The sequence below is a fragment of the Lissotriton helveticus genome, chromosome 2_1 (genome assembly GCF_964261635.1).
Source record: "Lissotriton helveticus chromosome 2_1, aLisHel1.1, whole genome shotgun sequence".
In the NCBI taxonomy this organism is placed as follows: Eukaryota; Metazoa; Chordata; class Amphibia; order Caudata; family Salamandridae; genus Lissotriton; species Lissotriton helveticus.
In genome coordinates this window covers 457,861,622-457,885,821 of record NC_136059.1, presented here as the reverse complement: position 1 = coordinate 457,885,821, position 24,200 = coordinate 457,861,622, and the positions used below count along the sequence as shown (strand labels likewise).

Here is a 24,200-nt window from a genome sequence, read left to right as displayed (position 1 = left end):
GATAGAATCTTTTCTAACAGGCAGAACACAACAGGTTTGGTGCCGACCCTTCCTGTCAAAAAATAAGATGCCCCTTGAGTGTGGTGTCCCTCAGGGTTCGGCACTCAGCCCTCTGTTTTTTAATGTTTACATGTCACCATTGGCTAAGATTGTTGAGAGCTGCGGTGTCCGAGTGGTCTCTTATGCTGATGATACTCAGCTTATTCTTTCCTTTAGAGACCACTCGGACACTGGGCTCGACAATTTTAAATCCTGTCTTATCAAAATAGTGGATTGGATGACCTCTAATACATTGAAATTGAATACAGATAAGACTGAGGTGCTATTTTTTAATTTAAAAACACCTTTACCAACGTCAGCTTGGTGGCCGACAGAGCTTAATCCACCACCTATCCCTGCCCACTCGGCCCAGAACCTTGGGTTCGTTTTTGATAATGAACTGCCATGCAAAACACAAATTCAAAAGGTTACATCTGCTTGTTTTGGAAAATTAAAAATGATCAAAAAAATGTTCCCCTATCTTTCCAAGGAGTCGATGAGGACGGTCGTGCACGCCCTCATCACTTCACATCTGGATTATGCCAATAGTTTGTATGTAGGGGCCCCTGCATACCTATGCCATCGACTACAAGTCATTCAGAATGCGGCGGCTAGATTGATTTGTCATGTCCCCTATCGGCATTCCATTTCCCCTTACCTGAAGAAGCTACATTGGCTTCAAATCAACCACCGCATACAGTTCAAAGCCCTGGTCTTGGCCTTCAGAGCGCTCAATGCCCGCGGTCCACGCTATCTTAGAGATATATTGAAGCAGGCTCACTCTGTCCGTTCCCTAAGATCCAATCAGCTCCGTCTCATTCTACCTCCCCGTTTTTTTGTTCGAGAAGAGGTGGTAGAGCTTTTGCGGTAGTCACCGCCAAGTTGTGGAACTCTCTACCGCTTGACCTTAGATTTATTGAATCAGAATGTCTGTTTAGATCCAAGCTAAAAACATACCTGTTCTCACGCTGCTAGCTGTCTAAATCTCTGTTGTGTCTGTCCTCAGCGCCGGGACACCCCCGGCGGGGGTAGCCGTGCGCTTTATCAAATTCCATAAATAAAAATAAGTTGAAAGTATGGCATTTCATATGGTTTCTCAACACCACAGCTACTCCTCCTCCTCTCCCCTTCGGTCTATCCTGCCGAAAAATGATGTAACCGTCTGGCAGGGCTATTGCTAAATCTGGGTTACTACTGTTGGTTAGCCATGTTTCAGTTATAAGGAGGCAGTCCAAGTCCCGCTCGAGGATAAGATCTTTAATATCTTGGCTATGGCCGCACATAGAACGGGCGTTAATCAACCCACCTTTAAAATTTGAAGTATCGGCAACAGTATTAATTGGAGAGGCTGTAGTCTCAACTGGGGACCAAGGGGAAGTCCATTTACAGTATTTACAAGAAAAAGGCCCCTTAATCGTACTCATATCCAAGCTACACGGACAAATATTTGCAGTGTTAAAATTTCGAAGGTCGCTTGCCTGATACAATGAGATGGAATGTAAATGTCCAGAGTGTCCTGCACCTGTCGCGTCCTTGGCGCGGACGGGCGCAGACGGGCTTTCCTTTGGCGCGCCGCCGTCGCGCTCCACTGCGCGGACGGGAAGTGTAGTCCTTCATGTACTGGTGGAGGAGGGTGGGAGGCGTCGCAAGACTGGAGCGCTGCCCTTCTTTCTCCCCAAGATGGCGGCCGTCCCTGTGTCCGATCGCATCAGCTGTCAATCGCTGGGCGTGGACCAGGGTTCTAATTACTGCGAGGGCGAGTGTGGTTAAAAGGAAATTAATTCTTCCAGAAAATACACAATGTTGTAAAAACAATTTTAGCAGTTTTTAAAAAGGTGTTAGCCTAACCCCCGGCTTTCCGCCTCAGGGGAAGAGTTATAATACACAATGAATTAGTGCGCGCGGAGTAGGAGGCCGATTATATACCTGGGAGGGCGGGAGGCGTCGCAAGACTGGAGCGCTGCCCTTCTTTCTCCCCAAGATGGCGGCCGTCCCTGTGTTTGATCGCATCAGCTGTCAATCGCTGTGCGTGGACCAGGGTTCTAATTACTGCGAGGGTGAGTGGGTTAAAAGGAAATTAATTCTTCCAGAAAATACACAATGTTGTAAAAACAATTTTAGCAGTTTTTAAAAAGGTGTTAGCCTAACCCCCGGCTTTCCGCCTCAGGGGAAGAGTTATAATACACAATGAATTAGTGCGCGCGGAGTAGGAGGCCGATTATATACCTGGGAGGGCGGGAGGCGTTGCAAGACTGGAGCGCTGCCCTTCTTTCTCCCCAAAATGGCGGTCGTCCCTGTGCACCAGTGACGTGCACCAGTCTGTGTCTGCCGTTCAGTGATACCGTTTTAGTATTCGCACAACAGTACCTCCACATGTCGTCGTCAACTGCGATTTGCAGATCACTTTGCCAGGCCATTCTAGCTTTCATGAGGTGATGCCTCCTGTGCTTCATTGCTATTTTGTACAACTTGGTAATCAACTTCCTGGGAGTCTCAGCCTTGATTACACACGTGAGTTCAGTGACCTCCGGCGGTTCCGCCAGGTCAGGGCCTAACAGGTCTAGTAGTGCGTTACGCACCCTGTGGTACTGGAAACTGTGCAGTAGGGTTACTTCACCCCCCTCCACTGTTATCTGTTCGCTTGTTTTCACTGTCCGTGAATAAGTCTCCCGCCGTAGTGATGTGCAGTTTGCGCAACGCTTGCACCACGCCTTTTTCTCTTACCGGCGTTAGCCACAAGGCCCACTCAAGGGGCATGCTAGGAGAGTATAGAAGCACGCCCCTCTGAGCGGGAGTGCCATGCGTGATTGGTGGCTGTAATGGAGTCCAGGACACCCGTTCTTCGATCTACTGGTCTGAAAACCATGGCTGGGAGCGGCAATGGGTCGGCGAATAGCCTTTCCATGCAGAGATGAAGAATCCTTGCGTCTCCGTGTATCCACGTGTGTAGGTGGGCTGCCGACTTTATATAGAGTTACTACAAGACCATAAATGACAAAACTACACACTATGATTACTTTAAGATGGTAGATTTAAGCTTAGTTCAGTTCAGTTCTTAGATGGGAGACACTGCGTCAATGTGTCTTAAGTTGCGTTGCGCTTCCACGACAAGCAATGTCGCAGCGATGGGAAATGCGGCAAAGTCAGGTGCAAAGAAATAAAGATGTGAAGATCTTCCAGATGCTGCGCGCTTCTCGGGGATGCGAGAAACTCTTGGTTCGATGAGCAGCGACACCCTTACGATGCAACGGCAACAGCTCCAGCGGCGACACTCTTCTCCATGATGCGTGAAGCTTCTGCTCGATGTGACAACTACAGAGGCGACATTCAAGATGCGACAGCAGCAGCTCCGACGGCTGTGCGCTTCTCGGGGATGCGAGGTGCTCTTGGTCGATGCGGTTGTAGGAGAGTGGGGTCTGCAATCCCATGGCCACCCCAGATTTTTGCTTTTTGCTTCACTGATTTACGACTTTCCCTGGCTGTGGGCCTGCTAATCAGACCCACAGCCTAGCTGTTCTCTCTCTAAAATTACACCATGTACCCTAGGTGCATTTACCAATTGGTACTGGGCCACCTTATCAGTCCCTGTACAGTATACCTTAGGTATCCAGGGCATAGGTGTACCCAGGGCCTACCAGGGGCTGAAGCATGCATTATGCCACCCCTGGCTGGCTATCTAAACAGACACAACTGGCTGCACGACAGCTGGGGCAAGGTGGTGTAATCACCCTTTGCTATAGATATAGTCCCCTATATCTAAACCTAAAATGGACACATATATTCCTATCAGTCACTCCTAGAGAAGGCCTAATCAATCCTGAAGGCAGAGTGCTTGGAATTATGTGAGATGGTGCTCTGGCATGAGCTGAGCCCGTTTACAGCTTGCGGAACCAAGTCCTAATAGCTGTTCCATGATAACGCTATACCATATACTCTTGAGTGCATTATAATCCTTGCGGTTAAATGCTAACTCTGGTATAACATTATCAAAACATGTCGAGTAAGGTGTCATACGAATTGGAATACTACCCCCTCGCCAATTCTGGCGACGGGGGTAGCATTCCACCCTTCTAGATGGACACGACATGTATGTAACTGTGAACCCCGGTTAAAGTTAACTCGAGCCTCAGCATCACAAGATGGATGCTGCCACCACAGACACAAGTCTGACCTCCTGCTGCTGGGAGTCCTTCCAGCGAGGGAGGATCAGACAAAGGGTTTCCTGCCTTGGGAGGTGCTAGCACCACCCCAGACAGGATTTTGTGTATTAGGTAGGCCAAGGCTGAAAGGAATGAGACATGCCTGGGGCACACAAGGTGCCCTGTGCATACACCGGTTCCAACCAGTTGCTGGGTCACTCCAGCCCCAGCTCTGGCGGGAAACCGGACAAAGGATAGGGGGTGTAACCACCCCCCTTCCTGTTCCCACCCAGGGGAGGGACCTAGTCGTAGTGCAGCCCCCTTTAGCTGAATAAAGGTAGGAGCTGGTCCCATTCCCAGTTAGATTAATCTTGACAACTTCCACGAAGAAACTCTTGACCTTCGACCTCCTGAACATCAGAAGACTGAAGAATCTCCCCTATGGTCAGGGAGTGAACATCCTGCTTTGCAGGCACCATCAAGCTCCTGTGCGGTTTGCTACAAGTCCTTCCTTCCCGGAATCAGACAACCCAGCTCAACGAGACCCGGACCTCCAGACCCCTCTGACCTCTACCCACATCCACAGCACAGCTGGGACCCGTATGTGCGACGAGCAACGTGGAGACGGCCATCTTGAATAAACCTGCACAGTGCTTCCAGCACGACCACCGAGGGACCCTCGAGTAAGTGCATTGGGGACTGAGAAGCCCCACACTGACACAGCACCTGCACCAAAGACCAGCCCCCCAGCCTCCACGAGATCTGCGTGGGGCCCTTTTGCCTGGTTGCTGCTTTTCCTGTTGTCTGGTCACTTGCCGGCTGGCTCGTGACCTCTGAGACGACGACCCGAAGATTTCAACACTGCTAGTCTGGTCCCCCAGACTGGCCCTTGCTTCCTTGTGAAAGAGAAGCACCCCGGACCCTCCTGCTCTGCACTAGACGCCATATTTGTTCCACCGCGTGGCTTGCACTGGCCAAGGCCTGTCGACGCGATCGTTGATCCAACACCGCCATCAGCAGCAGACTACGTGGGACAGCTCGTGCCTCCAGCCTGGTCGTAAAGAACAGCTTCTGGTCCGCGCAGCTACAGAGAGAAGCGACCCATCCTTCACCTGAACGCGGCGACAGCATCTGGTTCCCTCCTGGTTCCAGCACCGTCACTGGCTAGTGACCAAGACTCTGTCCCCTTCCCTTTCAGGACTTCTCCTTCCTAGTTCCATCCTTGGAACCACCGGACTCCTCCATCTGGCTGCCTGCCAGCAACTTCTTGTTTCAGGCATCACCGGGATCAACGCAGCAAACCCGACACCACTTCAGCCCTATGCACCCGCAGCCTGTGGGTTAGGTAACTAAAGCTTCTAGGTGCTTAAGTCAGTGTTCACTATCCTAGTGTCCAGGTCCACTGTTTTCCCTCCATCCAGCCGGGTTCGTCCGGAATCCGTAACTTTGTAAACTGTAGCATCCATAGATGTTGGTACGCATCTCGCGTGAGAGTTTCCACTCTGCACGTGAGTCCCGTGGGCCTCCTGCTCCGTACTTACCTAGTTCGTAGCGTAGTCCCAGCGATCCTCCAGCCTCTGGATCTCCTTACAGTACTTTCCTTCCTCGCATTCCATTGTTTTTAGTATATGGTGTGTCGTGCCCCTAAGGCACACGTGTAAATATTGTGCTAACTCGTATTTCTTTCATAGTATTGTCATGTGCTTAGCCCTCTGATCTCATAAAGAGTTCAGAGGTGTTGTTAATAAATATATTGTTTATTTTCATAACCTGTGTGGTGTCCTTTCATCTGGTATTCAAGGGGTTATATTGTGGTAAAACAGCTGGCTTCACATGCCAAAAGAGTTTAGCCTAAGACTGCTTTGTCCATGCTACCATTAGGATAGCTGGTCTATAAGGTTGACTTCCAACCAATCACCATAAGGGTTGTTTGGACTGATACAAGGTGGTCACTATAACTAGTGAACATATATATCAGGCCAACTTCTCACAGCGGTGCAATGCGACAGTTCCAGCGGCGACACCCTCCTTCGGAGTTGCGACGGCAGGCACAGAGACACACTCCGACCTCGTTGCGAGATTCTTCTCCGATGTGGTGCAGTGCGACAGTTCCAGCGGCGACACCCTGCTTTCTCCGGAGTTGCGACGGCAGGCACAGCGACACGCTTCTCCTCGTTGAGTCGCGCTTCCAGCTCCTTGCGACACGCAGTTCCTCAGAAGGCCCAAAACAGCAGCAGGCAATTCCAAAAGAACTCTGGGGAGTGAAGTCTGTTGTCCCTGAGACTTCAGCAGGAGGCAAGCTCTTTTCCAAGCCCTTGGAGATCCTTCACAAGTTGAAAGCAAAGTTACAAAATTCCTTTCTCCTTCCTTTGGCAGTAAGGCAACCACTGCAGGTCAATCCCCCAAGCAGCACTTCAGCTTCACCTCTCCTCAGTAAAGGTTTCTTCTAGTAGTCCAAAGTTATCTAATTTCATGGGATCAGGGTCCCAATATTTATACCCAGAAATCCTTTGTTCTCTGAGGGGAGAGGGGCCTTTGCCCAGTCCAAACCAGTTCTGAAGCACTCTGTTTACCAGACTTCTCCTTTCCTTTCACAGTGCAGGGGATGCACATCAGACACCCCACAGGAGGTGGAGCCAGCATTGTGGAAGGCAAGTACAATCCTGGAGCACTTTGTTTACAGGACTCCCTCTCTTCTTTCAGTGTGCAGGGCAGAGACATCAGCCGCTCCCCAGGGGGTGGAGCAAGCATTGTGGTAGGCAGGCACAGTCCTATTCAAGGTTGAGGTGAACTCCTCCCTCCCATCTAGATGTAGATCTCTCTATTCACCACTGGGTGACTCAGCCTGTCTTCTGGAATTCCCCAGCCCTGTCACTCACAAAACCAGACATAGGAATACACAAACTAGCAGAGGCAGGTTTGAATGGTTATACAAGCAAATACCTACTTTCTAAAAGTGTTATTTGCAAACACAGAATATTAAAATAAACTTTACTAAAAGATGCATTTTATTATTCCCAGTTAGGGCATACTAAATTCGAATTTCTACCATGTTCTCTGAGCCTGTTAGGATTATAAAATGTAATAACTAGCAGCCCATTCTGGCCTATGGAGAGCAGGTAGCCTTGCAATAGTGAAAAACGAAAATGGCTGTATTTCACTATGAGGACAGGCCACACACAGCAGGGCTTGTCCTACCTTATACGTACAATGCACTCTGCCTTTGGGCCTACCATAGGGGTGACTGATATGAAGAAAAGGGAAGGTTTAGGGACTGGGAAGTGGATGCACTTGCCCAGTCAGCATGACAGTAGCAGACTGCACGCAGGGCTCTGCAATGGCAGACATTTGGCAAATTTTACAAGGCTGCTTCTGTGGGTGGCACAACCAGTGCTGCAGGCCCTCTAGCAGCATTTGGATTTACAAGCCCTGGGCACACTCAGTGCACTAGATTAGGGTCTGAAAAGTAAACCAAGTAGCCAAACATGGAACCACTGATTCATACACCAATTTACAGCAGGGAGCACTTGCACTGTGGCACTGAATAGCAGTGGCACAGTGCCCAAAGCATCTAATACCAGCAAAAAAATACATGAGGCAACAGCAAAAATGGACGGGAGACCCACGCCAATGGTGCCAGGTCTAACAGTCTGCAAATAAGATTACACCAGAAAGTCACAGAGAACAGAACGACCTAAGAAGCCGTCCCTCCGGACCTGACTGTGAAGGCAATAGTGCTTTGTAAAAGTGTGCAGTCAAGCCCAAGTGGCAGCCTGACCGGTGTCTTGCAGGGGAACACCACGTCCCAATGCCGAGGTGGCTGCTGTTGCCCTGGTAGAATGGGCACCCACCGGAGGTTACTTTTTAACCATAGAACAACAGGCCTTGATACACAAGACGACCCAGCGGGAGATAGTCCTCTCGTGAACAGCCCGGCCTTTCTTGGCGCCTGCGTAGCCAACAAAGAGCTGGTCATCCACCCGGAATGCTTGTGCGTGATTCAGGTAAAAGGAGAGCGCACGTTTTGGGTCCAGACAGTGGAGCCTCTCTTCCTCTCTGGCAGGAGGCCGAAAGAAAGTGGGCAAGATTATAGTTTGCCCGATGTGGAAGGCAGTGAACCTTTGGTAAGAAGGAAGGACTAGTGCAAAGCACTACCTTGTCCGGATGAACCGACAGAAAAGGAGGCTTACAAGAAAGAGCCTGAAGCTTACTCACTCTCCTGGCAGAGGTGATAGCCACCAGGAAGGCAGTTTTCAAAGTCAGAAGACGTAAAGGACAATTGTGAAGCGGCTCAAAGGGAGCGCACATGAGAAGTCAAATCAAGATTCAAGTCCTACTGAGGCATTATGAAAGGAACAGAAGGGAACATATGCATAATGCTTTTTAAGAATCTCTGCACAACAGGGGACTTGAAAAGAGAAGGCTGATCTGGAAGCCTCAGAAAGGCTGAAATGGCCGAAAGGTAGCCCTTGATAGTGCCCAGAGCAGAGCCCTGCCAGGCCAGAGAAAGAAGGAACAAAAGGATCTCAGAAACAGGGACAGAAAGGGGATCCACACTCTTGGCTGTGCACCATGCCACAAATTTGTTCCACCTGCAGGCATATATAGATTTAGTGGAGGGACTCCTGGCTGCCAGAATGACATCACAGACTTCGGGAGGCAAGCCAAATGGAATCAACTGTCGCCGCTCAATCTCCACGCATGTAGGTGGAGGCTGGGCAGGTTCAGGTGGAGAACCGTCCTCTGCTGCTGCAACAGAAGATCCTCCGGCAGAGGCAGTCGAATCGGGGAATCCAGGCTCATACTGAGTAGCTTGGGATACCAAACTCTTCGTGCCCAGTCCGGAGCCACAATGATGATTATGCCCGGTCGTGCCTAATCTTTTTCAGCACTCTGGGCAGAAGTGGTATAGGCGGAAAGATGTACAACAGACCGCAACTCCACCCACGACGAAAAGCGCATACGAGCCAGTGCCGCCTTGGAAATTCGAACACGCAGAACTGATGACATTGCGCCCCGTTTGTTGCAATACCACATGGCGTTGTCCGTGAACACCTGCACTACCTTCCACCTGACTGAGGGTAGGAATGCCTTCAGTGCAAGAAGGATTGCCCAAAGCTCCAGAAGGCTGATGTGGAGCCGTGACTCCTCCAGAGACCAGAGGCCTCTGATCTGTGCCTCTCCCCTGTGGCCGCCCCATCCCTGGAGGGACGCATCCATCATCACTGTGTGCTGCGGTTGGGGAAGGAAGAGGGATCTGCCGTTGACCCAATGCTGATCCGTGAGCCACCACTGCAATTGTAGTGCAGTGCGCTCCGAGATCTGGACATACTCTGACAGGTTCCCCTGATGCTGTGACCACTGCAGAGACCGCATATGCCACCTGGTATGTTGCACTAGCAGGATGAAGGAGGCCCTCAGGCCCAGTAGCCGGAGGGTCATCTTGACTGAAACACGGGATAGAGGCTGAAAGATCGGAATCATAGCCTGAATATCCTGGACTCGCTGCTCGGGAGGATAGACCCGAAACTGCGTCGAATCCTGAACTGCTCCGATGAAGGGGAGCTTCTGAGAGGGACTCATGTGTGACTTCGGCACATTGATGGAGAAACCCAGCAAGTGCAGGAGGTCGTCTGTAGTCTGCCAAAGGTAAGCCCGTCTACGCCCGTCCGCGCCTGGACCGCGCCCAGCGCCAAATCCCCTGCCCCCCGCAAAGCGCACTCCTCCAGCATAACATATGACGCCGCCAGCCTCCTAGCCCTTAACCCCGGACGCACACCTCTATGCTGCGTAGCTGCCCCAGGACTCACCCATGGACCCTTCGCCTGCCACCACTGCAAATTTACCAGCTTCAAGACCCACACCACACCCACTAACCCCAAACACAGCCCCGATTCTAACCACCTGAAGTGCATCCTGCTGAACACCCGCTAGGTCCACAGGCACGCCACCGAACTCTGGGATCTACTCGACACTACATCACCGGACGTCGCCTTCCTAACTGAAACATGGATGAACGCATCATCAACACCAGATATCGCCATAGCCATCCCGGACAACTACAAAATTATCCGAAGAGACCGCACCAACCAAACAGGAGGAGGCATCGCCATCGTCCATAAGAACATCATCAAAATCACGACCAGCTCCAACGATAACCTTACAACCGCCGAACACCTTCACTTCCAGGTCCACACCGACCCTAGAACCACACTCAGAGGCACCCTCATCTACAGACCTCCAGGAACCCGTAAACAATTCAGCGAAGACATCACTGACTTCATCAGTCCACATGCCCTCGCCTCAGAGAACTACATTCTATTAGGAGACCTCAACTTCCACCTGGACAAGAAAAACGACAGCAACACCACCACCCTTCTCGACAACCTGGCCAATCTCGGCCTTAAACAACTTGTTGACACCCCCACCCATGTAGCCGGACATACGCTCGACCCAATCTTCACCTCCAGCAAACACATCTCCTTCGATCGCACCACAGCTCTCCACTGGACGGACCAGAGTTGTGTTCACTTCAGCTACAAAACCACCTCGACCCACAACCCCCCACAACCTATCCCCCGAAGAAAATGGAACAAAATCACCACCGACCAACTCCTCACTTCGCTCAAACAAAACCCACCCGCCCTCTCATCGGACCCAAACCAAGCTGCCATCAAATTCAAACAATGGATCACTCACAGCGCTGACGAATTAGCACCCTTGAAAAACCATCACACCAAACAAGACAACAAAAAGGCCCCCTGGTTCAACGTCGACCTTAAGAAATCCAAAAAGTTATGCCGCACTCTCGAGAAGACTTGGAGAAAAAACCCGACCACCAACAACATGTCCACCTTCAAGGCAGCCACCCGTAAACACCACCAGCTGATCCGAGCCACCAAGAAATCAGCACTCATGAATCGACTCGACAACAACGCCCATAACAGCAAGGAACTATTCAACATCGGCAAAGAATTCACCAACCCCACCACTGCCTCAAACGACATCACTCCCTCCCAAAACCTCTGCGATTCGTTATTCTCCTTCTTCTACAACAAAATTGCCGACATACATAACAGCTTCGAAATCAGTTCCAACAAACAATCCTCTCCACCTCCCTCAGAACCTAAACCGCCCTCTAACAACCTCAGCGCATGGAACACAATCACCACTGAAGACACCATCCGCCTCATGAATTCCATCCACTCTGGCTCGCCAACCGACCCATGTCCCCACCACATCATCAACAAAGCAGACTCCATCATCGCACCCCATCTCCGTGATGTCATCAATTGCTCCTTCATCTCTGCTACCTTCCCCGAAAGCTGGAAACATGCCGAAGTCAGCGCCCTCCTGAAGAAACCCACAGCAGACCCCTCAGAACTTAAAAACTACCGCCCCATATCCCTCCTCCCATTCCCGGCCAAAGTCATTGAGAAAGCCGTCAACAGCCAACTCGCCGCCTTCCTCGAATCCAACAACTCCCTCGATCCCTCACAGTCCGGCTTTCGAGCCAAACACAGCACTGAAACCGCCCTCATCGCAGCAACAGACGACATCCGAACACTACTGGACAACGGAGAAACAGTGGCCCTCATTCTACTCGAACTCTCCGCCGCCTTCGACACTGTTTGTCACAGCACACTCATACAACGCCTCAGCAACATCGGCATTAATGGAAAAGCCTTGGACTGGATCATCTCGTTCCTAGCCGGGAGAACGCAGAGAGTCCGACTTCCCCCCTTCAAATCAGAAGCCACCGAAGTCATCTGCGGTGTACCACAGGGATCATCACTCAGTCCCACCCTCTTCAACGTTTACATGAGCCCACTCGCCTCAATCGCGCGTCAACACAACCTAAACATCATCTACGCTGACGACACCCAACTGATCCTTTCTCTCACCAAAGACCCCAACACCGCCAAAACCAATCTTCACGAAGGCATGAAAGAAGTAGCCGTATGGATGAAAGACAGCCGCCTTAAACTTAACTCAGACAAAACGGAAGTGCTCATCCTAGGATCATCCCCATCTGCCTGGGACGACTCATGGTGGCCTTCGGATCTGGGGCAAGCACCCATACCCACGGACCATGCACGTAACCGTGGCTTCATCCTAGACTCTTCACTCTCGATGACTAATCAAGTCAACGCCGTCTCGTCCTCCTGCTTCAACGTACTTCGTATGCTCAAAAAAATCTTCCGCTGGATCCCCGCCGAGACAAGAAAGACTGTCACCCACGCACTGGTTACGAGTCGACTAGACTACGGAAACACCCTCTACGCCGGAATTACAGCCAAATTAAAAAAAAAACTCCAACGCATCCAAAACGCATCAGCAAGACTCATTTTGGACATCCCTCGCCAGGATCACATCATCGGCCACCTGAAAGACCTCCACTGGCTTCCCGTCAATAAGAGAATAACGTTCCGTCTTCTCACCCACGCACACAAGGCCCTCTACAAACTAGGGCCCGAATGCCTCAACACTCGACTCTCCTTCTACACACCCACTCGCCAACTAAGATCATCCAATCAAGGCCTCGCCACAGTTCCACATATCCAAAGATCCACCATGGGAGGTAGATCCTTCTCCTACTTGGCGGCCAAGACCTGGAACTCACTCCCCACCCACCTCCGCCTTACACAGAACCACATCTCCTTTAGAAAAGAACTTAAAACCTGGCTATTCGATAAATAATGAACCCCCTCCCCAAGCGCCTTGAGACCCTCTGGGTGAGTAGTGCGCGATATAAATTCCTGAACTTGAAGGTGGATGATGACCGCCTGGGGAGAGCCCGCCTTCAACAACCAGTTGTCTAGGTGGGTGAAGACCGATACCCCTGACCTGTGCAGATGATCTGCGACCTCCGCCATCACCTTCGTGAACACCCGAGGGGCACTGGTAAGGCCGAAGCGGAGCACGGCAAACTGAAAATGTTCCTGGACTACCGTGAACCGCAGTGGGCCGGCAGGACGGGATGTGAAAATACACATCCTTCAAGTCCAACCCCAACATCCAGTCTTCAGGGCAGCCAGAGCCAACATCTTGAACTTCTCTTTCCGGAAAAGCGATTGACGTCCCAGAGGTCCAAGATGGGGCGCAGGCCCCCTTGTCCTTCTTGGGGACCAGAAAGTAGTGGGAATAACAACCACGTCCTACTTCTGGCCCAGGAACGCGCTCAACGGCACCCTTGGCAAGGAGAGCCGAGACTACCTGACTGAGAAGAGCCAAATGATCCCACGACATGCGGTGGTGCCGGGGGAGTGCATAACCATGGCCGATGATCTGTAACACCCACTTGTCCGATGTAATTTCGCCCCAGTGGTGGAGGATCCAGCCACCCACCGGCATGGGGTGCTCCCTGAAGCCCGGATTAGGAAGGCTTAGAGGCGGAGGCAGCGGGGGTGGAAGTGGACTGACGCACATGCTCATTACCAGACCCGCCCCTGCAGAATACACTGCCGCTCTGAGGCTGGTTCTGCACAGGCTTGCCGGAAGAGCGTGCCTAGGTGCCCCTGCCCTGGCCACAAAAGGAACGAAACCCAGGCGTAGCAGGGTTCTTTGTGGAAAGAAGACTTAGCAGTGCCCCGAGAGATTTTAAAACGCTCCAGGGCATTGTCGGCCTTATCGCCAAAGAAACGGGAGCCATAAAAGGGCATATCCATGAGCGAGCTCTGGAGATCAGTTGAGAACCCAGTGGAACGCAACCAGGCATGGCGCTGCAATGCCACAGTCGTGGAAATTGCCCTGCCCATCGAATCAGCGGTATCCAAGCCACACCTGAAGGCAAACTTTGCCGTATCCTTGCCTTCCGCAATCGCTTAGAAGAGGACAGCCTGGACCTCCATAACACTGAGGCAAGACCTCAGCTACCGAATCTCACAAAGCTTAGGAGTAACGGCCCAATAAGCAGGCGGTGTTAACCGACCGCAACGCCAAGTTGGCGGAGAACAACCTCTTGCCGAATTGGTCTAGCCTTTTAGAGTCCTTATCCGGCGGAGCCTTGGGAAGGGCACTCTGCGACGTCGAGGCCTGAATGACCAGGCTCTCAGGCATGGGGTGAGGAGTCAAAAAGGTGGGGTCACCAGGGGCCGGGCGTTGACGCCTGGCGACATTTTTATCCACCGGCGCCCCGAGGCCAGTCGCAACTAAGTGCCCAAGAGGAATTCGGTGAGAGCCTCATTGAAAGGTAGCGCGGCTCCGACAACGTAGACGCCGTCTGGAGTACCTCCAAAAGGAGGTTGGTCTTAAGGGCCACCGTAGGGAGGTCGAGATGGAGAGCCTCCGCAGCCCGATGCAGAACCATGGTATAGGAAGCACCCTCCTCCATAGTAGGCGGAGAGGCAAACCCCGTGTCGGAAGACACATCAAGCTCACCCGCATCTTGAAGGTCGTCCACCCAATCCTGCTCGGAGTCACATTGCCGGGCAAGGGGGCCCTCGGAGCCGTCCCAGTCCTTGTCCAGCTCCGGAATAGAGGGAGCCGGCTGCAGCGACAGGGCCGGAGAAGGGGCAAGTGGCGTCGAGAACGTCGCTGGAAACGGCGCTGGTCGAGGCCGAGCTGGAGCCCAATGCGGATCCCAGGACGTAACAAAATAGTCCGAGAACTGGTGCAGGGGTGGGATAAACGGCACCCAGTGCGGCGCCTGTGACAGAGCGAAGGGCGGGGCCGGAGGCAAGAGTAGCGCCAGGGCCGGCCAGTGGCGCTGCACCTCGTGGCGCCAGGGCTGGAGGCGCAGGATCCTGTGGCGCCGCGGCCAGTGGCGGAGCCCCCAGGCCAGGCTAACAGGATCTGGACACGGGACCGCGGGGCTCGAAGGGGCGCCAGCAGGAGCCCGGGGCAGTCCTTGGCAGCAAGAAACTCTAGCATCAGTTCAGGAGTTGCCGACGGACCCGGGTATAGCGGGTAGGCCGCAGCGGAGCCCCTGTCCCTCCGGGGAGGGGGGACGCCTGAGAGCGAAAACGTTTCTTCGACTTCTTTTATGGCATCACTTACCAGAATCTGAAGGTGAAGACTGGAGAGTCCGAGGAGCGACCGCTCCGGTCCCTCAAATGGCCCCTAGACCTGGAGCAGCAGTGAGGAGTGGCCAGATCTCCAGCAACTTTCGGCGTTGCTCCCGCAAGGCCTTCGGGGCCATGGCTCCACAGTCCTGGGAGTCATGATCAGTCTCCAGGCAGTAGAGGCACACATCGTGAGGGTCCACCACCGACATGTTACGGCGGCACGACCCAAAAGACTTAAAGCCAGGCATCCCTACGTGCACCAGGAGACAAGAGGGGAAGACAAAAGTCTCAAAAAGTAGTCAAAAAATGACTGATGTACGAGCTCAATCCAGATCTGCACTTTCGGTGCGGAAAAAGAAAGAACTGATGTCAGCGCGCATGGGTGGAGCCTATGTAGTCTCAGTGACGTCATCTAGGCGCTCACGACGCCAGTGCCTGACGTGGAGCAGCACGACGCCACCTACCGACACGCAGGGGTACTGCTAAGCAAAACTTTCCAGATCCAGTCCGACGCCTGGGGATTACTTTAAGGTAAGGAATATATCACTTACGTGTCTCTTTCCGATTCAGTAATCAGAATAGGAGGCTCCGTAGGCACTGGTTGCTTTAAAGTGACAGCCTCCTCATTCACCTCCACCAACCTTTCCTGTGAAGGCCCATCCAAGTCGAAAACCATCGGCTCTGTAAACAAGGTCGACCGACGCTGAAACGGTGCCGTTGCAACATTGGATTGAAGTTGAAGGGCAGTGGCCGACGGCAGCAGACACAAGAAGTTGAGGGGATGCCGACACCTCAAGATTCCCAAAACTGTTGTGAACCAAATCCGGCTCGGAGCCCTCTGACACCAACAAAACATCAGCCAGAGGAATCACTGATGCTGTTCTGGAGTTGGCAGGCGCCATTGGTGAGGACCCCGAAGAGCCATGCACCGGCATCACTGTAGGCAAGGCCTGGACTGCTGCCGAGTGAGAACCTTCCGGCAAAGGCGGAGTCGCTGCACCTATGACCTCCTTGGGGCCCACAGGCGCTCCAGAGGAAGGTGAGGGTCCAAAGACTAGATGAAGAGCATTATAATACTCTTGCATCTGGGAATAAGTCACCCGAGCAACGGGGAACGTGTGTGAGCGACTCCTGTGCGGAGGCCTCAGATTGTGAGGAACTGCGAACACTCATGCTGTGAGCCGAAGGAGCCCTGGAAGAACGCGACCTCGATCTCTTGCGAAGATGCTTACCGCGAGACGTCGCAGGGAACTGGGACTGCTATTAACCATGGGAAAGACCTCTGGAGCAGCTCAGAAGCCAAACTGCAGACTAAAGTCGACCGATGCTCAGAGGAACTGGAAGCCTGTGAAAAGCGCACAGTGGAGAGCTTCATCAGCGGCACCCGCAGCGCCTTTGGGCTCAATTGTTGGTAGTCGTCGCACACGTCGGCGTTGTGATGCTCGCCCAACCACCACATGCAGAGTGTGGATCTGTTCCAGACATCTGACGTGCACAAGACCCAAAGGACTTAAATCCAGAGGGCATAGAAACAGGCTTACTGTTCCAGACAAAAAGATCGCCACAGCAGGCTTGAAAACGGGCAGAGGTACGCTTCACCGGATCCATGTCTCAGCGCGGAAAAATTAGAAACTGATGTTTGAACGCCATAGGGGACTTATATGGCTCCAATGATGTCACATCTGGAGTTAAATTAATTGCGGAGTTGTTTGACGCTGGCAGGCAGAGTAACTGCTGAGAAAAGTTTCCAGGTCCCTTGTGATGCCTGGGGAGAATTTACAAGTTCAAAGAATTCACAAATTTAAGGAATCTCAAGCTAGATGTCTATCAGATGCAAGAGATACAGGATACTAAGGATGCGCAAGGATGCTGAAGATGCAGTGCTGCAGGCAGGTGTCTTCCTGGGGTGACTTCAGTCCACAGGCTTGCTGAGGTGATCTTCGTCACAGTGGTCAACATCCCTCAAAGTCCTCTCAAGCTTGCCACAAGTCTAGTTGCTAATGGGCTACCAGTCGCCTGGTGCAGCAGTTTTCTTCTTTTAGTAGTAACTTGCCTTCCGGGCGCCCTAACTGCACAGAAGGCCTCTCCCGGGTCTAACAGACTCCGGTGCAAATTTGGAGCATCAGGTCTTGGTCATTCAGGCTGCATGGGAGCGAGAAACGATACTTTGGAGATTGCGGCTACCATTTAGACAGGCAGGCTACTTCAGCTTATGTGCCCCTGTGCTGCGAAAATGAGGTCAGTCAACTGACACCTGGAGTCTCTTGCTTACACTTGGGCTCATGAGTCAACTTTGGCATCAGTGTGGATTTAACATGCTGAGAAGTTTGATACCAAACTTCCCAGCTGTGAATTTTGTAATGACAAACTCCCAGCACCATATACTCTTAATGTAATTACTGCATTACTGATTGGCAGGAACCCAGGGCACACTCAGTCAAAGTAAATCAACAGTTTGGCAAAAAGTGGGGGCAACCATGCAAAAAGAGGGCAATTTCTTACAATTCCTAACAAGAAACCATGCGTGGATGACATTAAACACGTATAAATCCCTGACACCACAACTTTACTTCAGCCAGGGATACCCAAAAATCACAAAATTGAAGTTTTTGAAATATAGATTAGGGATCCTGCCCAGCAGAGAGCACCAACCACCATGGCTCGGGAGCAATGGCCATGAAGTCTGTCCGCTCTGCAATCTAGCAACCGGAGACATACTCCACATGACATGTCTCTGTGAAGAGCTCCGACAAGTCCGGCGACATGTACTAAGGGACCCGTTCAAGCAGATAGGGACCAGCACGCGAAGGAAGGCTGTGCTTGCATGCTTGAACCCTGCGAACACAAAACTGAACTGTAGATACGTCAAGTTTCTGACTACAATAGAGCAAAGACTGCAAAATGTACAACTGGTGGTAACCATTGGCTCTGGCACCTAACGGATGAACTTTGGGTTACAAATGCCCAGCCTGCCCCGGCTCAGGGAACACTGCTAGACAACTACTCTTGGTCTCTTACCGTATGGTCTGCGATAAGGACGATTACACAGACTACATTCTTTTATCACATTTTAAGAAATTGTTTTAAATGTAATTTTTGTATTGGTTTTAATTAACTATACATAATAAAAATTTACCTTACAATTCCTAACAATGTAGTAGCCAGATTAACCGTTTAACGTGAATGAAACATTACTAAATTGATGACAGATCACCAGTATTGAATTAAGAAAGTATTAAGAATGTAAAATTTCATACCTCTGAATTTTTTCAGGAAAAGTAGCACTGAACATCAATGTTTGACGTTCTTCTTTCGATGGCATTCCTGGGCTGGTGATTAAAACCTTCATGTCAGGACCAAAGCCCATATCAAGCATGCGATCTGCCTCATCCAATACTAGGTACCTTAATTTGGTCAGTCCAATCTGTAGATAAAGTTATAGGTATAAAATAATAGTAAGAACAAAGTAATTCTTTTATTGCAGGCTACAGTCTCACATTACCATGGTAGAAAAAACTTGAAGCTGGCAAATTCCTGCAGAAAACATTAATAGCAATTATATTGTAATGTGGAAAGTAACAATTTAGGTACACATGCCCCATGTATTTCTTACCCATTTTTTCATATTTGCTTGCCTACCTTCGCTCAAGGCAATATTGAAACTGAAAAGTAGTGACCGGTAGCGGTATGTGGCCATGGATTACCCATTCCGTTGATGGTGATGTTATGTTACAGAAGTTTATATAGCGCTCAGCTGCCCCAGCAAAGGGGTGTCCCGGCGCTTTGCAACAGAAAAATTCTGCTACTGTAAATGGTAATCTATCCAGTTTTTCAATACAAAGCATTGTATACTTTGCTCCCCTTTGTGCCATTTCTATCTGTTTATCTGTTAGATTGTATTCAGAAAACAGAGACGTACTGTTGATAAAACGTCAAGGCACATAGCCTGCAAGCAAAGATTGCAGCGTCCAGCTTAATAACGTAACAGAACATAACTGAGATTGCTTGTGTTGTAATATGGCCAAATCTTGTTCCAGTATGTCTATCACAGAAGATACAATGTTGCCTACGGAATATATCCTGGAGGTTAAAGTTGTTAAGCCATTGTCCACTACAGCTAATGTATTTTCGTAGCTAATACTGTCTAGTTCCTGTATTCTCTCTGCGGCCTCTTGTTGGGATATTTTCCAAATGTCATTATAAGCAACTTAAATGCCAGCATATATGAATCGTTTCTGACAGTGTTTCCTGGGACCTAGTAAAAAAAATCCCTAAGATCCATGTCTTGTGTGAGTAAGGATAAGTGTTGTTTCACTTCTGTGAGTGTTGAGGTTTCTAGCCAATCAAGGCACAACTTCCAAACACTGTAGAATGTCACTACCCCTGAGCGTTATCTTTGTACATAGCGTGGGGTCTGGCCTATGGATAGTGAACCCTTCGTGTCTAAGGGCCAAACCAACCATTCTTTCCAATTAGGGTCTGATCTATTGTACTGTAAAACATCATCTACTGTTGCCCCTTCCTGTGAAGTTGAATTTTGCCACCCCTCCATTTGTGATGGTGTTGGAAACCGAGGTGTGTTAAGGTCCTTGTTCTTGGCTAGTTCAAGACAGGATATCTGTTGCACAGTGTCATTTAGAAATATCATCTGCTGTGGAATGAGGCATGCTCTAAATAGCGTTTGGTTCCCTGGACTTGCCAGTCCCTAGAACCCCAGACTAGTTTTAAGTCTATTGTGTCGATCCATAGGTCAAAACCATGTTCAGACAATTGGGCGATAAAGGAAGCAGAGTAAACCTGTTTGGTGTTCGTCAACAATTTGCAGTGCTGATGTCTGTGTAACTATATAATAAAATGACATAGGGTCAGAAGTATTAAACCCTGAAAAATACGAAAATTCCTGAGCAAATGTTTGTGAACTGCTTTTTGGTGGTGTAAGGCAATGTTCTCACTAATGGTACTCAAAAACATTTCTAGGCGTTCTAGATTTGTGCAAGAAAGACCATAATGTTGGTAACAGTACAAAGTGTCAGTCTGAAGTCCCTTCTAGCATTTCAGTGTTCGGAAATGCAGCAGTTTTCTCTAAATCAGGCTACATGTTATCAACATTCTCAGAGTCCCAATCATCAGAAAGTGTACTGGAGATAATGATATCACTCAATGACATTTTAAATAAATGAGAAATATTTAAAAGTTCAGTAGGACCGAATATGTCGAAATCAAGCTTGTCCCAAAATATACCGTCCGGTATAGTAACTGCTGTAATGTTCACTGATGACAAGTCTCTTTGTGCACGATGAGAAGATTGATGTGGCTTCCGAATCAAATTAACTTTTTGGGCTGTTGAGCTTTGTTGAAGGTATCGTCCATTAATAAGCATGCTAAAGTAATAACCAAGCCTAGCCAGAAATGAAAGACCAGTATCGCAGTAATCACCCAGAGTTCTACCCCAGGCGATACCAAGTAAGTCTTCCTGAGGAAGTTAAGAAAGTCCTTGACTTGTTGCTTGCGTGTTTGTTGGCCTGGCGTCGTTTCCCGTTCACTTGGATCCAAGGAAAACGTATGAAAATTAATTAAGTAGCCAGAAGCAGTTCCATCAGTTGTTGAAATCGTATTTTGCTCATGTCTAGGCATGTTGACGTAGATGTCTGTATTTGGGCTAATTGCAACTTGTTTGTTATTTTGAGTTCCATTTTGAAGTTGAACTTCTGGTTCAAGGGGAACGAGTTCCATAGCATTGTTGCATAATCCTTCAATCTGTGTAGGTGACTCTTCGAACGTGATGAGTCTTTCCATTTGAACCTCTTCAATTGTAGCGTGAGGGCGTCTGCTACTTTGGAGTCCACGTAGCCTACTACTCAGTATTGGCCACATAGTGTGCTTTGACTAGGTCAATTGAGACAAATCTTTTCTTCTTTTTACCAGCAAGAGGTGGCAAAAGCACAGTTCTTGTTCCTTGAACTGCTAGGACTGGTACAGGATTTTTTTATGAGGGTCCAAATTCTTTTTCATCCGCTATTTCCTCTCTGACCAGATCCCTGACTTTTGGGATCCAAACAGGTCTTGCCATGACTGCCGTGACTTCCCAAGTGGCTGTTAGTTTCACCTGCACATTGCTGTGCAATCTCTTGCTTCATTTAATTCCTGTAAGCTAGCCGAACAGTTATGGATGTCAAAAGGTTTTTCATCCGCCAACAAGCCTTAAAAATCAAGATCAGGTACCCACATTCTGATCCCAAATAGGACCTCGTAAGGAGTGACACCACCTAGAGAACTTCTTGGCTAGTTGTTGAGTGCTCTCTGTACCCAATATAGATGATTGACCCAACTACCGCCCGTGCCTAATACCCTAGCTGTTAAAGATTGCTTTAGGTCTCTGTTTTTCCTTTCCACCCCCGAATTTCCCTCTGGGTGGTGTGAGAAGTTGGCCTGGCATATGCTGTCCACTATTCTAGTGGGCACCTTGCACCAGCCCAAACAACCCTTATTGATGAAATGTTTAAGACAACCTTTATTGAAAGCTATTCTAGTGGTAGCTATGGAGAGCAGCCATCAGGCTAAGTATTGAAGGAGTGTAAAGCAGCTTGGTTTACCAGACTATAACCTATTGAACGTCTAAATGAAAAGAGATCCACACACAGTATATATATAAAATATATGTATTTATTTCTAAGCACTCTAGTATTCTCTTTATGAGATTAAAGAGCAAAGTACACAGTTTAAACACAACAGAACTTCAGTACATAGCACAATATACACTGGGTCACAGGGGGGTACCAAACCATATATTAAGAAAGTGGTATAAGAACCACGACTTGACTAGACAAGGCCTAGAGCCTGTAGAATCGCTGGGACCACAAGGAACCACCCAAGGTAGTGACACAGGGGACCCACGGGGGATGAGTGCAGTGTGAGAACACAGCCGCAAATCGCCGTTATCTTCTATGGGGAAAGCCTCGGTTGGAAATTTTAAGATTAACCCCTTCTGTGCGCCCGTCGGCCAACGGCCGTCACAAGCGCTACCTGGCTAGTGCTGCGCAAGTCCGCTGGCCGACACGCCCGCCCACTTTTTCATACTGGTACAAAAGGGGGTGGTGATGGACGGAGCATCTGAACCAATCAAACACTCACACCTAGTCAAAAGATCTGGGTTTAATCCATCACCGTCCAGGTAAGACATGGCTTGGCAGTTCGGGCTGGACTGTTCCCATGAGGCACAGGGTCAGACTGATTTGAATATGGCCATGTCTGAACTGGGGTGGCGGAGTGAGCTAAAGAACGGTGATGGATTAAACCCAGATCAGTTGACGGGGGGTGAGTGTTTGTATTGTCAACGCTCCGTCCATCATCACCTTTGGTTTCACTTTTTCAAACCGCCGCACCGTGGTGGAATTCACGCCATGGCTAAGGACACTTAGGAGAGGACATTCAGCACACCCCTTTAGACCCAAGGGGTTCTAGGGCCAACACCCACGGGAGCACCGTAGTACTCATGTTACCTCACCCAGGGAAGCCGGGTGCGCATAGGTGTCTTTTGGTGTCGGGAATAGTCATTGATTTCAATGGCGATCTGCTGCAAAGTGCTGCTGCCATGGAGAAGAAGTGTTAGTTGTGATCCAAGCCTGGATCGAAGAAGTGAAAAACCTGAAAGCAGAGGGGACAGAGTCTTGGTCTCTTGCCAGTGAACAGGGGCAAGATAGACGAATGCCCACCGATGTCGGCTAATTCAGGTGTGAAGAGGTGAAGCTTGACTCTGCAGCCACGAGGACCAGGAGGCGTTGTCGACAACCAGGAGCTGGATTCGAGCTGTCCCACAAAAGATGTTGAGTGCTGCGGTGTCAGTGTCCGGATTGGACCCAACAAGTCTTGGCAACAGCAACACTAGCAAGAAGAGAAAAGATGCTTTGGTGCAGACCAGCAAGGTTTGGGGGACTCACCAAGCGGTGGAGAGTCAGGACACATCTGAAGCAACCAGGCACGCCCAAGGAAAGTCAGAGTTGCCTTCTCAGGGACCCACCAGTCGACAGACCAGGGATCGCGAAAGTACCATGAGCAAAACCACAAGGTGCCGGCTCACGGAACACCCGTGGAGTGTAGGCTAGCAATCTTTGTTGGAAAAGGTGCTCCGGGTCTGGGCTACAAGTAACCCAATGCACAGCCTCAAGGGATGTCGAGAAGCTGATGCACTTGCAAATGTGCACGGTGACTAGAGGTTCCGTTTCCACGGTACCCACAAGAGCTTTGGGTCGCAGCTTTGCTGGGGACTCGGGTCCGCCTCGGGGAAGTCCTGGAAATCCTCCTCCTGTGTTGCACCGCCAGACGCAACTTTCGAGAAGGCATGGAAGCCGTTGCCAAATGGATGAAAAACAGCTGCCTACAACTAAACACCAACAAAACAGAAGTACTCATCATGGGCCCAAACCCCGACGCCTGGAGCGACACCTGGTGGCCCACCGCCCTCGGAAACCCGCCAACCCCCACAGACCACGCACGCAACCTGGGAATCATCCTGGACTCCGAGCTCAAAATGGACCGCCAGATCAACTCTGTCTCATCTTCCTGCTTCCACACCCTCCGCCTCCTTCGTAAGACCTTCAAATGGATCCCCCTCGAACACCGAAAGACAGTCACTCACGCCCTGGTCACCAGCAGACTCGACTACGGCAACGCACTCTACGCCGGAATAAACAAAAACCTCATCCGCAAGCTACAGAACATCCAGAACGCCGCCGCAAGACTGGTCCTCAACCTGCCAAAACACTGCCACATCTCCCAGCACCTGCGCACACTCCACTGGCTCCCCGTCGAGGCGAGAATCACCTTTAAGATGCTCACCCACGCACACAAGGCCCTCCACGGCACCGGACCAGCATACCTGAACAGCAGACTCAAATTCCACGCACCCCAGAGGACCCTACGATCAGCCCAGCTTTCCTACGCTGTGGTCCCCCGCACCAGAAAGACCAGATCGGGAGGCCGCTCCTTCTCCTTCCTCGCGGCCAAGGCATGGAACGCC

At 50.4% G+C, this 24,200-nt stretch overlaps 1 protein-coding gene across 7 annotated transcripts in view; it reads right to left on the bottom strand.

The window, feature by feature from the left end:
• Window positions 1-24,200, bottom strand: part of DDX4 (DEAD-box helicase 4) — a 1,965,714-nt gene that overhangs the window by 332,057 nt on the left and 1,609,457 nt on the right. For all 7 annotated transcript variants that reach the window (XM_078675096.1, XM_078675100.1, XM_078675101.1 and 4 more), the window contains one exon: window positions 18,442-18,608. In XM_078675096.1, the coding sequence (XP_078531222.1) occupies window positions 18,442-18,608 (167 nt within the window). The remainder of the gene's footprint in view (window positions 1-18,441; window positions 18,609-24,200) is intronic.